The sequence below is a fragment of the Liolophura sinensis genome, chromosome 3, assembly GCF_032854445.1.
Source record: "Liolophura sinensis isolate JHLJ2023 chromosome 3, CUHK_Ljap_v2, whole genome shotgun sequence".
Taxonomy (NCBI): Eukaryota; Metazoa; Mollusca; class Polyplacophora; order Chitonida; family Chitonidae; genus Liolophura; species Liolophura sinensis.
Window position 1 is genome coordinate 15,247,619 of NC_088297.1, and position 15,159 is coordinate 15,262,777.

At 37.3% G+C, this 15,159-nt stretch overlaps 1 protein-coding gene across 1 annotated transcript in view; it reads right to left on the reverse strand.

The window, feature by feature from the left end:
* Nucleotides 1-4,827: 4,827 nt before the first annotated feature.
* Nucleotides 4,828-15,159, reverse strand: part of LOC135463408 (uncharacterized) — a 55,323-nt gene continuing 44,991 nt past the window's right edge. The window contains exons 21-30 of the mRNA XM_064740667.1: nt 14,561-14,663; nt 13,747-13,850; nt 12,727-12,888; nt 12,110-12,206; nt 9,368-9,492; nt 9,020-9,112; nt 8,208-8,293; nt 7,250-7,319; nt 6,559-6,672; nt 4,828-5,506 (exon numbers count right to left, since the gene is read on the reverse strand). Coding sequence (XP_064596737.1) covers nt 5,375-5,506; nt 6,559-6,672; nt 7,250-7,319; nt 8,208-8,293; nt 9,020-9,112; nt 9,368-9,492; nt 12,110-12,206; nt 12,727-12,888; nt 13,747-13,850; nt 14,561-14,663 — 1,086 coding nt within the window. The 3' untranslated portion in view covers nt 4,828-5,374. The remainder of the gene's footprint in view (nt 5,507-6,558; nt 6,673-7,249; nt 7,320-8,207; nt 8,294-9,019; nt 9,113-9,367; nt 9,493-12,109; nt 12,207-12,726; nt 12,889-13,746; nt 13,851-14,560; nt 14,664-15,159) is intronic.

A 15,159-nucleotide genomic window follows, 5' to 3' on the forward strand; every position in this document is an offset into this window, starting at 1 on the left:
TAAATCTATGTACTTCTGATATCAATAAAACTTTTATATACACATACATCTAGCTATAATATATATTCGCTTGAAAACAAATGTTACCGGCATCATGCAACCATACAAGCCAGTGAAATCCTCAGTTATGCATTCTTGTCATTGATAAACCAATGGAGCAATCATGAATTCTGTTATATGGCATGACTGTCGCATATTATGATTTGCAAGAAACGGCAGCATTATATTAAGCAATAGTCTATTCGTTCCATAATTCAGTTTTTGTATCGTAAACGCTATCAATCAATGCATACTATATATATATATATATACATATATATATATATATATATATATATATATATATATATATATATATATATATATATATATATATGTATGTATGTACATGTATACAGGCTGGTTTCTGATTGATTGATTTACCAGTTAATTCGCCATATTTGCCGTGACACACATGTAATGGCACGCCCTTCTCTAATGCAGGTTTTACCGGGCCGTTTTTATTTGCGTTTTCGCCGGGTTATTTTCTCAGTGAAAATATAAGAAAACAAATGAAGGAATGTCACAAATAAGCAACTACATCTCTCTTTTTATGCACTTCTGTTGATGTATATTTATTTCTTTGATTGTCGTTTATATGTTCATGGGCGGAGGAAACCAGAATGCCCGCCGTAAACCATCCTCCTTTTTAAGATACGGACAAACTCCAGCCACCCTACTGCTTTCGTGACCTCCTGCATCGTAATCGGGACACCAGGGCTCGTATTTATCAAGCAACTTAGACTTAAGTCATAAATTGCGAGCGTTTTAATAGCCAAACCAAGAATTGAAAAGAACACAAATCGTGATTTAATCTTTCAATCTTCTGATAGAGCAAAAGAAATTTTCTTCTTGGAAAATTCATGACTGATTAAAATCGGATTTCTAAAACGATTTAGATCTTGCAAAAATCCCCATTTCGGACAATTATAATAGGTAAAAAATCACAATGAGAAGCGAAGTCCTTACTCACTGAAGTGTATTATTAAGCTAACGGTCACCTATAATACTTTTATAAAAAAAATAGGTACATTGTCACTATAAGTATTTGTCCGATCCAGAGCACATGCAACCAAAATCTATACACAGTATAGTGTATATACCGTATTGCCCAATCCTAGCGGTATATCCTTCACGCACGTGTCATCCGGGTATCCGACTCGCATCTTTATCGAATGCGGTGCGGACCCTATAGAGCCACGTCGGTCGGCACATGCGAGGAAGTTGGTTGGGACCTTCGCTCATCATACGCTGATCGTACCATTGCCATATGATCAGTGTATAATGTGAACGTCTACCTCAAATATTATAGCTTACCTATACACCGATTTTCCGGCCCATATCCGTTAAATTTGAAGATTCAGCATTTGGATCTTGCTACTCTGTGATTGATTGCTGTTCGTCACCATACAGAATTTTTCGCTTTAATACGATGGTGGTCAGTCTAATGGATGGAGAAAAGTGGAATAAATGGAATAAACTAACGACCTTTGGCAAGTTACTCGCGAGCTTTCCAAAGTGTGATGTACAGACATACATTGACAACGTATTGGTGGAAGGCAAGTAGCCTTTCACGAAGATTAGACACCACAAAAGGTCACGTGAACATGATCGACTGCTAATTGTCAACAAAGGTCCTCAATATGGCGATTACAGGACAAACATCCAAACCACTCGACTATCACCCGTGTCCTCTCGTCCCACTGCACAAGAGTATAGACACCTGATGAAAAGAATTTGTGATGAAGCCACGAATATAGGCATTCTAACCACTTCTAAACACTGAGTCAGATGCCACGAATTACAAGTCATCCTCATTCAAAGAAACAGCTTCCTTTGATCAGATTGTTTTGTCTAATACATTGCTGTTTCCATTTTATTTTTAATTTTCCCCATTCTTCTGCAACATGTACTATACCACACATTTTCTTCCATTCTTCTGCAAATACGTACTGTACCACACATTTTCCCCATGTTCTGCAATACGTACTGTACCAATTATGTTCCCCGTTCTTCTGCAACATGTACTGACCCCACATTTTCCCATTCTCCTGCAATTGGTACTGTACCACACATTTCCAACATTCTTCTGCAACACATACTATACCAAACATTTTCTTCCATTCTTCTGCAATACGTACTGTACCACACATTTTACCCACTCTTTTGCAAATACATACCACACATTTTTTGCCATAACAATATTATCAGTATTAATGGTCACAGATTACAAGAGTGTCGACATCAACAACTGACTTTCCTCATAAAGTTATCCAGTTCTTGAATCAGAATTATTGAATACAAAAAAACCTACTGCACATTAAAGGAAAGTACTTCCAAGGAACAATAAGAACGCCATTTTGTTTCACAATAATCTTATTACAGGTTCATAAAGATCATCACAAACAAATGGTCCTATGTAAAGATCATAATCACAAACAAATGGTCCTTCGTAAAGATCATAATCACAAACAAATGGTCCTTTGTAAAGATCATAATCACAAACAAATGGTCCTTCGCAAGATAATAATCACAAACAAGTGGTCCTTCTTTAAGATCATAATCACAAACAAATGGTCCTTCTTTAAGATCATAATCACAAACAAATGGTCCTTTGTAAAGATCATAATCACAAAGGCTGGTTGCAACAAAGGAACTGATATGTTCAATAATACAGAGAGTTCTTGCCAAAAGACACACACATGGACATGTGGTTTTCTTCATGATCATCAGGCGTGATATTCTGCTTTATCACACTTTTGTGTAATTATCACGAAACTGTTGAATGCTGTGATGAGATCAACATTAATCCTGATTCCAGGCTGACACAGTACAAAGATTAAACAAATGGTGATCAGAATTATCACAAAAATGTCACAAAAAGTGCTAATGGTGAGAACTTGTGAGACAAGTTTTTGCCAGAAGATGTAACAGCCTTCATGGACATGAATAATGCATGTACCGTCATGTATGCACTGTCATGTATGTACCGTCATATATGTGCCATCATGTATGTACTGTCATGTATGTACTGTCATGTACATGTATGTGCCATCATGTATGTACTCTCGTGTATGTATCGTCATATATGTGCCATCATGTATGCACTGTCATGTATGTACTGTCATGTACATGTATGTGCCATCATGTATGTACCATCATGTATGTACCATCATATATGTACCGTCATATATGTGCCATCATGTATGTACCGTCATGTATGTACCGTCATATATGTACCGTCATATATGTGCCATCATGTATGTACTGTCATGTATGTACTGTCATGTACATGTATGTGCCATCATGTATGTACTCTCGTGTATGTATCGTCATATATGTGCCATCATGTATGTTCTGTCATGTACATGTATGTGCCATCATGTATGTACCGTCATATATGTGCCATCATGTATGTACTGTCATGTATGTACCGTCATACATGTGCCATCATGTATGTACTGTCATGTATGTACTGTCATGTACATGTATGTGCCATCATGTATGTACCGTCGTGTATGTACCGTCATATATGTACCGTCATATATGTGTCATCATGTATGTACTGTCATGTACATGTATGTGCCATCATGTATGTACTGTCATGTATGTACCGTTATCTACCATCGCGCATGTACCGTTGTGTATGTACCGTCATACATGTACCGTCATGTATGTATTCTGGTTCACCATACTTTCACATGTATGTAATTACTGAAACAAACATTGAAGATTCCATAGTAATACAAAATAAACATTAATAAACAATTATTGACATTTAAACACGAAATATATCACAAAAAATGCTTTTGGGCAGAAACTTATGAGAAAAGCACAACTTAAAGCATGTTCTTGCCAAAAGAGATTAAAATATTAAAATACTACATACATATGTCTGGTTCACCAATCTTTTACGTATTCTAACTGTTAATTGCTGTGATGAAGTAGACAATTATGGATACAATGCCAGGATCACATAAAATTATTAACATCAATAAATGGTTCAAAATGATGAGAAAAATTTTAAAAAGTCACAAAAACTGCTTTTTGGATGGAGAATTAATGATACAAACGAAAATACAGCAAATTATTGCCAGACAATATCTTTCATAAACATGAAGAGTACTCTTTTGGTTCACTACAGTCATCTGCATTCCAACAGATAATAACTGCAATAAGAGAATAAATATAATATAGATTCCTTGATTATAAAGCAAATGCATTATTTTATTAGAAATAGAATAATTGCCCCGAAAAACTTCTTCTGGACGGACATGTGACATTAAAAAAATATTGCAGTTATTGCAAGAAACATATATACAAGCAGATGTATGAGTAAATGTTGAATTACTTATTATGATTTAGTTTATGCCATTTCAGCAGTATTTAATTCATATAAAGAGGAAAGTAAGCAACTAATGACAACATCATTCAACACATCAAAAGGTGAATCACACTAGATTCCTTGCTTCCCAGCATTCCTTGCTTCCCATCATTCCTTGCTTCCCATCATTTCATTTCATGCCACAATTGTCACAGAGGTGAAATTATAGTAAAAATCAAGTCGAAATAATGATAATGAAAAATGAGACTGTTCCACTACCCGCACTTATTTTCCAAAATATTGTGACAGAAAAAAAAAAAAGGATTCAAATGTCATTGGCCAGATGTCCTTGTACAAAGATAACTCCTACAATGCTTCAATATGTAAAGACAACCATTATTTAGAAGATGCTTCATAAAAATGGGGGAAAAAAGACCAACAAAAAAACAACACGTAATAGGGCTACATAAACCAAAGTTTACAAAATGATTATTACCTTGACTTTTGAGGTTTAACTTTGATTTCAACATCATTTCAGCTTAATTCTCTGAGACAAATAAGTCATGTCTCAAACAACAGTTAACATCATTATGGCGCCGCCTCACTAGAACACCATGCCAATGGTGCTAGACATGACACCCACAGCTGCAGTATATATCCCGGTAGTGGGCTGACCGGTACATTGCTTGGGATATCAAACAACACAGGCCATGAGCTATCTGACCAACAGCAGTCCTCTTTTGCCACACAGATACAAAGATTCTATGACTTAACATGCAGGAGAAAAATTAATCACCTTGGACATTTCAGATTGCAAATCACAGCTCACAGTCAACTTTAAAAGTGAGACTAAAAGTTATATCTTTAGATGCCAAGGCCATTCATCAAAAGTCAACTCTTAACATTTAAAATCAAAGCAATACCATCAAAGACCAAGGCTAGTCATCACAGCTCAAGGTCAAGCATAAAGGTAAAGGTCAAGGCCATATCTTCAGAAGCCAAAGTCATTCATCAAAGGTCAAGGTCAAGACGTAAAGGGTCATCCACAATTCTCTGGTGAATTTCGATGAAGAGCGGTACATAGGTGACAAAATCCATGAAGTCTATGACACCAGAACCATCACGATCGAACTTGCTCAAAACCTGGGGAGGTAAAAGAAAACAATCAAGGAATGTAACAAATTTAAATGCTCATATTAATGAAAATAAAAAGGCCCAAAGTTTCATTTATTATACATGCTGAAGCAATATTAGCAATTTCAAAGCGACACATGTTCAGTTTGTAAAAGTTGTTATTTCACCTTTCAATTCTGACATCCCTTTTTTCTCAAGAAACAGACAAATTTTATCAACCACAGATTCCAACTGATTGAGAGAAATTACATGTAAGAATTGAACTTTCAGTCAAAGTTCACACTCCTTGACTCACAAGAAGGAAGAGCAACACAGTCCTCTATGTCTGCTTTTGACGAGGATCATGAAAAATTTTAATACTTCTATTTATTTATGTATTTATTTGATTCTGTACTAAAGAATATTTCACTTATACGACAGCGACCAGTATTATGGTGGGGGGAAACCGGGCAGAGCCCCCGGGGGAAACCCACGACCATCCGCAGCTTTTAATACTTCTAAGTAACCAAGAACCTTTCATGTACTGCTGGACAATTTTTTTTTTTTTTTTATATAAATTATGGACTCTCAATCTAACTAAATTGTAACTACAATCCGCTTACTTACATATTCAAGAATTTTTCAATTATAAGATGGCGTTCAGTTTTATGGGTGGGGGAAACCAGAGTGCCCGGTGTAAACCATTGACCTTTGGCAATTTAATGAAAACTTCCCCATGTGTGATGTACAGATTTGTGCACCACATCAGTGGTGGAAGACAAATGGTCTTGAACAAATGTGAAGACAACGCATATGGCCATGTGAATAGCACTGAGTGATAAGTGTCACCAAATCACTACAAGCAGTTAGAGCAGGAGAATCTATGTGAACAGGTCGTGGGTTTCCCCGGTGCGCTGTCCGGTTTCCCCAGTGCGCTGTCCGGATTCCCCGGTGCGATGTCCGGTTTCCTCCCACCATAATGCTGGCCGCTGTCATATAAGTGGAATATTCTTGAGTACGGCGTAAAACACCAATCAAATAAATAAATAAATAAATCTATGTCAACAGAATCATAAACTCACGTAAGCCGTATGTTCTGGGGTCAGCCCCCCTGCTGTGAGCTCCACCGCCAGGGTGCTGGCCGACGCCCTACCCCCGGGGAGGTATTCTCCATCATGTAGCAGGGCAAACAACTCCTGTAAAGTATGGTATCATAATCATAATTAGATCCTCTAAGATCATAATTCAATTTCTAACTGCTTCTCCATCATTTGTCTAGTCTAAATTACTTTTTCGTGAAACTTTTTTCAGATGCCCATGTTATGGTAAGCAAAGATCAATAACAGTTGCATAACATTTACAACAGTTCACATGATACAGTAGGTCACTTTTACCTTTGGTGATCGATAAAAGAGTTCAATCTTAAAACTTCCCTATTGCATTCCAGCGACCTCATGGGTCAGAGGCTGTGACAACAACAAACAGTCAGCCAGGACCTCTCTACCCATGCCAATGTTAAAAATGTGTTCGATATTTGTAACCCACCCAACCCTTAGACAAAGGGCTTGACAGTACTCTAGAGGTTCTACTTGGTATTTTGATAGAATTCTTTTTCTTTTAATTTTCTCTCCATGTTAATTTTTTTAAGCCCCTATCTTTTTTATTAGACAGAATAATATTTCTTCTCATAGCATTGGGTTATGCACGACAAAGACTTTTTTAAGGGTGGCCCCAGTATTAAATCTTATGACGATCAAATTTACATGGACTCACCTTGCACTTTTCCATTTTAATATCAAGGGCCTCATAGTTTAGTTTGTTGATAAGTTTCTTAACGAGAGGACTGGAACAAAAACAAAACTATGATGAGACGGCTTAATTAATGGGTAGAATAAATTAAGCAAAACATTTTCCATATAATGGTATATTTAATATGCACATTAAACTTGTGAATTCCACTTAAATGATGGCAATATGGATAGATATATTTTTTGTTGAACATGATGTATAAATACACCTTTTCATATTTTAATTAAAATTCTATAAAGAAAACTTTACAATGAAAACAAAATAACTCTAATCAACATAGACAAATATCTACAAGCACTAGGGTGGAAATGTTACCATGCTCTAATCAACATAGACAAATATCTACAAGCACTGGGGTGGAAAAGTTACCATGCTCTAATCAACATAGACAAATATCTACAAGCACTAGGGTGGAAATGTTACCATGCTCTAATCAACATAGACAAATATCTACAAGCACTGGGGTGGAAAAGTTACCATGATCTTTATGGGGGCAAAATTTTAGGCCATTTACAGTGAATAAATAATGTATTTCACCTGAAGTTTAAAAATGCAAAATTTCAGAAACATATAAAATCGTTAAAATGATCCTTAAAAAGCCAACACTTCAGTTTTTGTGCTAAGAAATTCACCAAACTTCACAAAAAAAAACCTCAAGTAACTCTATGTAAAAAATGTAGATTGATCAATCAAAATCAAGCAAAATGAAAGAAAATAAATTTGGTAACCATGGTAACTACAAAAGGATCAATAAATCAGACAAAACCCCCTTTCAAGTGGCCCTATAAACTGGATGAATCGATCAGACCCATGCAGAATGTTTCACTTTGAAAAAGCTAAACTCTATGTGAAATACAGTAAGCAAATTAACTTCATAACCATGGCAACTACAACAGGGATAAAACACAAAATGGTGACATACTCTAGCTGGGCTACTCTTTCTGACAGAGCTGCAAGTACGGAGAACAGGTGGAAGTTTATCCGTGTGCGTCCAGGTAAGTTCAAGATCTGCAAATAATCAAGAAAAAAACCTACAAATTTCAAACACTTTATCTATGTACTGTTAAAATAAATAGGGGTTATTTCTTATAAACAAGTGAGTGAGTGAGTGCTTGGGGTTGAACATCGTACCTTATAAACGAGCCCCAGCTATTAATATTTGATATATTTTTAATTGGATAAACAGCTTATCAATAAACAGATGAAGGAAACGATATCTGGAGAAGTTTAAGCTCTGATTTAATCAGTCAAACCTATGGAAACTGACTGTTTTAATATAAATTTCAAAATGCACCCCCAAAACTTAACAATTTTCTGCATGTTACATTGGGAATATCCTAACAGCATTCGCATTTACACAAGTGTACACTCGAAAAATATCAACACAATCTGGAAACCAGACTGGCCATGGAAAACCACCAGCCTTTGGCAAGATATTGATGAACCTTCCACCGTGTGACATACTGTTATGCACACCATATATTGGTGGGAAACGATGAAAACCTGGTTTCCTCCCACCATAATGCTGGCTTCCTCTCCGGCCGTATGTGGGAAGGTCTGGCAGCAACCTGCAGATGATCATGGGTTTCCCAGAGCCCGGTTTCCTCCCACCATAATTCTGGCTGCCGTCTTATAAGTGAAACATTCTTGAGTACAGCGTAAAACACCCCTCAAATAAATAAATTTAAAAAAAAAATAAGATAAAAATATAACTGATTCAAAATTGTGATTTACGTGGAAGAGGTACTCCATTTCCTTGTTGGTCAGCAGGTTATTGTTGATCATCTGTAATGCAGGTCCCACCTCGCTCATGTTAATCTCAGTGTCCTACAGAAAAGCAAAGCGTATCCCAAATTTATTCATCCACAGAATTTCATTTAATTTAACCATGACCCATTCCCATTTGAAAGGCCCATATTGATCAAATGTTGTCAGATTTAATAAAGTCAAAAATTCAAACAGAGTTATAATTAAAATGTTTTGCCTAGGGAAAATTTGTACACTGATTCTTTACTGTAGAACAATACACCAATCACAATTTCTGCTGTGTAGCATCTACGCCTTGATTGCTTGTGTACTCACAGGTGTGGGGTGGAGGGAATTGTAAAGACCACTCTGCTGTCTCAAGAAGTCCTTAGGTTTCGTCATCTGCATCTCCGACTGGAAGAAATACTCCATACAGTACAGCTTTACTATACTCGTCTCAGCTTTGGGAAAAAAGAAAGAAAGAAAAATGTATAGCAAGGGAGATAACTCTGGGATTTTTTCTACATTTATTTTATTTATTTGATTGGTGTTTACACCGTACTTAAGAATATTTGACTTATATGACGACAGCCAGTATTACAGTGGGAGGAAACCCACGACCATCTGTAGGCTGCTGAGAGACCTTCCCACGTACAGCCGGAGAGGAAGCCAGCATGAGCTGGACTTGAACTCACTGGGATTTTTTTCTACATGTCCATTCATATTGTACCTTTACAGTGTTAGCAGAACCAGCGAGAGCTGAATTCCTGCGGGTGACCTCGTTACTTAAACTTTTGATTTACATGATTAATTTTATTCCTGTACTTGATCTTCAGTTTAGCACTTTTCAAATAGAACATTTCACTCGATTCATCCACTTCATAGATATCGCAGCTTTGCTGGGGTTTTTTGTTGTAAAACATGGATTAATTTTTTACCAGAAAAAAACGTTTTGGCATCAAAAGTGTCATTTTAAAAAATCAGTTTACGTGATTCTGAGAGTGCATTGCTCAAGTGAGACGTGGAGATGATAATCCACCTTTTCACGAGAGCAATGGTTATGCTATTCAACCTTCACTGTGCAAAATTGTATTTATATTTTGATAATACGACGATTTTCTCGGGATTTGAAAGTTTTCATATTTAATGTTTTAGCCACAGCCAGTACGTTGTGCAGGACGTCTGTTGTACCATCTCTTAATGTGTCATGTAGGAATCTTAAAGCTGAATAAACTTGTAGTATGACATCATCCTGCCCAGCCCGGATTGGAACATCACAAAGCAAAATCTTTTTTCTTTTTTTTTTATGTCATAGTGTCTAGTTGCTAACTATCAAAATGTAATGACAAAAGTGATATCTAACTGAGAGATCATTTTTTTCAGTGATCAAAAACCCAACATTTAACCTTTATATAAATAATAATTTGATGCTCAATAATTTTTCGCTTATATATAGCGTGGTTTTTATGGGCAAAGGAAAACAAAGAGGCTTTGATAAACCTAAGAGCTTGGTTAAGTTACTTGGCGACCTGTCATATTGACGACCAGTCATATTGGCGTCCTGTTATATTGGCAACCTGTCATATTGGCGACCTGTTATATTGGCGACCTGTTGTATTGGCGACCTGTCATATTGGTGACCTGTTATATTGGCGTCCTATCATATTGGCATCCTATTACATTGGCGACCTGTTATATTGATGACCTGTCATTTTGGCGTTCTGTTATATTGGAGTCATGTTTTATTGGCGACCTGTCATATTGGCATCCTGTTATATTGGCATCCTGTTATATTGGCGTCCTGTTATATTGGAGACCTGTTATATTGGCGACCTGTCATATTGGCGTCCTGTCATATTGGTGACCTGTCATGTTAGCGTTCTATTATATTGGCGTTTTATTATATTGGCAACCTGTCATATTGGCCATGCAGGTTAGTGATCTCCCACAAGAGATATCAGTGGCTAAAAATCAAGGCAAAATGATAAAGACCTGAGTTGCTTTCCCAAAAAAATTTATAGTTGTCACATGATGTTATTCATTGTCAATCGTTTTGAACCATGGTGTTAGCTCTCATCATATCGTTTTAATATTTCTGCCCAGTTTTAATTGGGACTGGAGTAGCAATTTAAAGGCCCTGAGTATAACAGAAGATTTGTAAACTTCCCTGACCTAAGATGGGATTGAACCTACATCTTGTGTCACCGAGAGATTGAAAGGCACTTCTGTAATTCTTCAACCTTTTTGTACGATTGCAAAACGTTCATTCAAGCATATTATGAAGGCATTATTCTGTGTAGATTGATAAAATTATACTTTTTGTGAAGCTTTGAAACTGAACAATCTACCCAATGTGGTTTTGTATCAAAAATCAAATTATAAATGTGCATACATTGCACAGAAAGTTTCTCTTCCATAAGCGAAAAAGTTGAGGAATTAGAGTAGGCACCTTAAAAACTCAACATCCAACTGGACCTAAACGATCAACTGGGTAGAAATACTAAGACGATACGATGAAAATTCTCTGGAAGAGAGCTAACACCACAGTTCAAAAGGATTCACTATGAGTAACACTATTAAACACCAATAACTGGAGTAAACACCTATAACTGATGACTTCTCAAAAACAAAACCCTCAGTACCTTCAGTACAATCTTCCTGATGGGACATGATTAATATTCCTTGTCTTCCTAGCTCGACATCATATCTGTCTGATTTGATGTCATATTCAATCGGGCAGATATGATGTTGAACAAAGCAATTATGATAGATATGACATCAGGAGTGCTTAAAATTATAGTCTCATTTGTGGCTTCACATCATTGATGAGTGACGCCACCTTTTCACGCACGGTCTTGCATCAAGCAAAAGTCGTTTGGACAGAATGTTTTTTGTTTCTGTATTTATCCTCCGAAATGTTTTATCGGTTTTACTACAACTTAAACATTTAAGGAAAGGAATTCAGGTTATCTGACATTTTATCATTTCATCTCGAGTTTAAGACGCAGACGTTTTGACATATAAGCGGCGCTTTAACAATTCAAAGTTCGATGTTCCATACCCTTAAAAGGCACGTACCTTGTAGTTCTTCTAGCCTAACCATCACATTCTGTAGCTTTTCCTCCCCGCGTTCAATCTCTACCTCCACTCTCACCACTTCTGATGTCGCACACACCTGCACCAACAAATCGCAACAGTCATTCAAAATGAGGTTTACTTTTGTTCATTTTTTTTGTTATAAAAATGATCCGACATGAACAGCTACTTTCAGTACAGTCCATAGTGGTCTTTCTACAGAAAATTTCTTCATTTTAATGTCTTGATCTCTTTCTCTTTAAAGTCATGTATACTTGCTCATAACCATACTTTATTTACTCATAGGGGTCTTCATGGCCGAGTGATCAGCATTTTAGCGCAGCATATTGACCTAGGAGCCTCTCACCAATGTGATCACTGTGAGCTCACGCTGGTTTCCTTTCTGGTTGTATGTGAGAAGGTCTTCCTGCAACCTGCTGATGGTCATGGGTTTCTCCCGGTGGGCTTTGTCCGGTTTCCTCCCACCATAATGGTAGCCGCTATCATATAAGTGAAATATTCACAAGCACGGCACAAAATATCAATCAAATAAATAAATACGTATATATATTTTTTTATCCACAATGAGAAAAGATTTGTTAAAAACTGATGTCACTTACCGCATCAAAAGCCTTGTTACTGAGCCTCTGTAGAATGCCTACGTCACTGTTGGGGTCTACCATGGGAGGGGTTGGGGTTTCGGGTGCATTTTCTTCCACAGGGGAGCTCGCCTGACTGAATAGCACCTCCTTGGACTGCCTAGACTGAGAGCTCTTCTTTCCCTGAAGGTAAAAAAATGTCATGGTCTCAATAGTTTTGCAGTGATGTCATAGCTGCTCTGAGCCAATCATCAGCAGTCTTTGGTCATGTGACTCAACCACTGAAGGTGAAAACAACGCTAATGTAACCCAGGTGAGATAGGCAATGGAGAAGATTTTAGCATCAAAAATGAAAAACACAACTTTTAGGTAAGAATTTTTTTTTGAAACAGTAATCCGAATGTGCGTAGCCTTCAGATATGATAGTTCCAGTGTCAAGCAGCACTTTGAAATTTTTGGAATCGGCAAAAGACAACATTGCGCACATTTACCTCCATGTTATTTATCACCTCCTGCTCCTTGCCAGGAACTTGGGTGCTCGAAACAATGAATAGATTTTTAGTTACAGATACATGTGGTGATGGTTGTGCTACAGTGTAAACAAATTTTCTAATATATATTTATATATGGCCCCATGTTTACTTCTGTGTCTGTATCAGAACTGCACGAGTGTAGTCTTATCCATAAAAGAGTCTAGAATATGTATATCATCATTTTCTGTTTCATATTTTCAAAACCCGGAACTTATCTTTTGTATTCTGTAAAGCAAAAGTCCCTAAGATAAGTCACAAATTTAATGCAGTAAACTGTTTTAAAGTTAAGACTTAAGTCTGACTAAAGCCTAAGACAGTTTACCTTTTGTTGAAAGGTTCATTTTCAACCCCAGGAGCATCTGATGTGATAAAAAGATGGTACATGTATGTAACCTTATGCTTTTCTTCTCGCTCTTTTTCTTTGTTTTTTTTACACTTTGTTGAAAGGTACATTTTCAACCTCTGGTACATACATTGTGCAAAGAACGAAGATGACAAGTAATCTTACACTTTTCTTGGCGCTCTTTTTCTTCGTCTTTTTCTCACCGTTTGACGACAACATATCGGGAAACATTTCCTTTGCTTTGGTTGCGATGATATTCAGTCTTCTGGCTGTGGTGACATAGAACAATACCTTATTTTTTTTTTTTTTTTTTTTTTTTTTTTTTGATTGGTGTTTTACGCCGTACTCAAGAATATTTCACTTATACGACGGCGGCCAGCATTATGGTGGGTGGAAACCGGGCAGAGCCCGGAGGAAACCCACGACCATCCGCAGGTTGCTGACAGACCTTCTCACGTACGGCCGGAGAGGAAGCCAGCATGAGCTGGACTTGAACTCACAGCGACCGCATTGGTGAGAGACTCCTGGGTCATTACGCTGCGCTAGCGCTTTAACCGACTGAGCCACGGAGGCCCCAACAATACCTTATAGAATGCCAGATCATTTAATCTGAGCTTACATTTATTTGATTAGTGTTTAAAACAATTTACAAAAAATTTGTTTATTTTCCTAATTCTTGTTTAATGCCATACTCAAGAATGCTTCTCTTATACAGAGAGGTCGGTATAAACCAAGCGCCTTTGGCATGTTACTAACAAACTTTTTCACTTGTGATCTGCAGATATGCACGCCATCCTTTTTGGTGGAAGAAAAGTGATCTTTAACAAATGCTGAACTCCACACAGGAGTATCGTCAAGCACACATTTTCACCAATTAGGCCCTCACAAGCAATGAGTGGGGAAAAGGGTATTTATCAAAATATAAGAAAAAAAAACAGATGATATTCTTCCTGCAAGAAATTAATTGACCCCACTTTACCATCTAGCTCCTTCAGCTGGTTCTTCAACTTAATCTGTTTATCGTGAAGAAGCTCAAATGAAAACTTTAATTTGTCCAAATATTCCTCAGCTGGACTCACACCCTGCAACAACAACAACAAACAATTATAGTAGTCATTTCATAAAATAGCTGAGTGTTAGCATGGTAAGTGCACAAAAAAAGTTTTATTTATTTATTTGGATTGGCACTGTCACGTTTCATACAGCTGTGGGAAAACGGTGTGCTCAAGAAAACCACTGCTCTTCGCCAAGGTATCTGACAACTCTCGTAACTTAAATTAAAGTCCCCGCACAGCCCCCGAGCGGTAAAGTCCCCGAGCGGTAGACCAAGGGTCAATCCTGGGTTGAGTCACACCAAAAACCTTAAAAGAGAAAGTTGTAACTTCCTCCCTTGGCATTCAGCATGAAGGGGATAGTGCAGCGACTGGTTGACCTGTATCAGTATAATGGCTCGGGCGGGGCGCCTTACTTGCCTTCGGTAAGGCGTCTCAGTGAAGCAGCTCTAGATAAAAGAGCGGTGGAAATCCGTCCTGCCACAAGAGGGCACATTACATGCACTCTAAGGATTCCTTCGTCGTC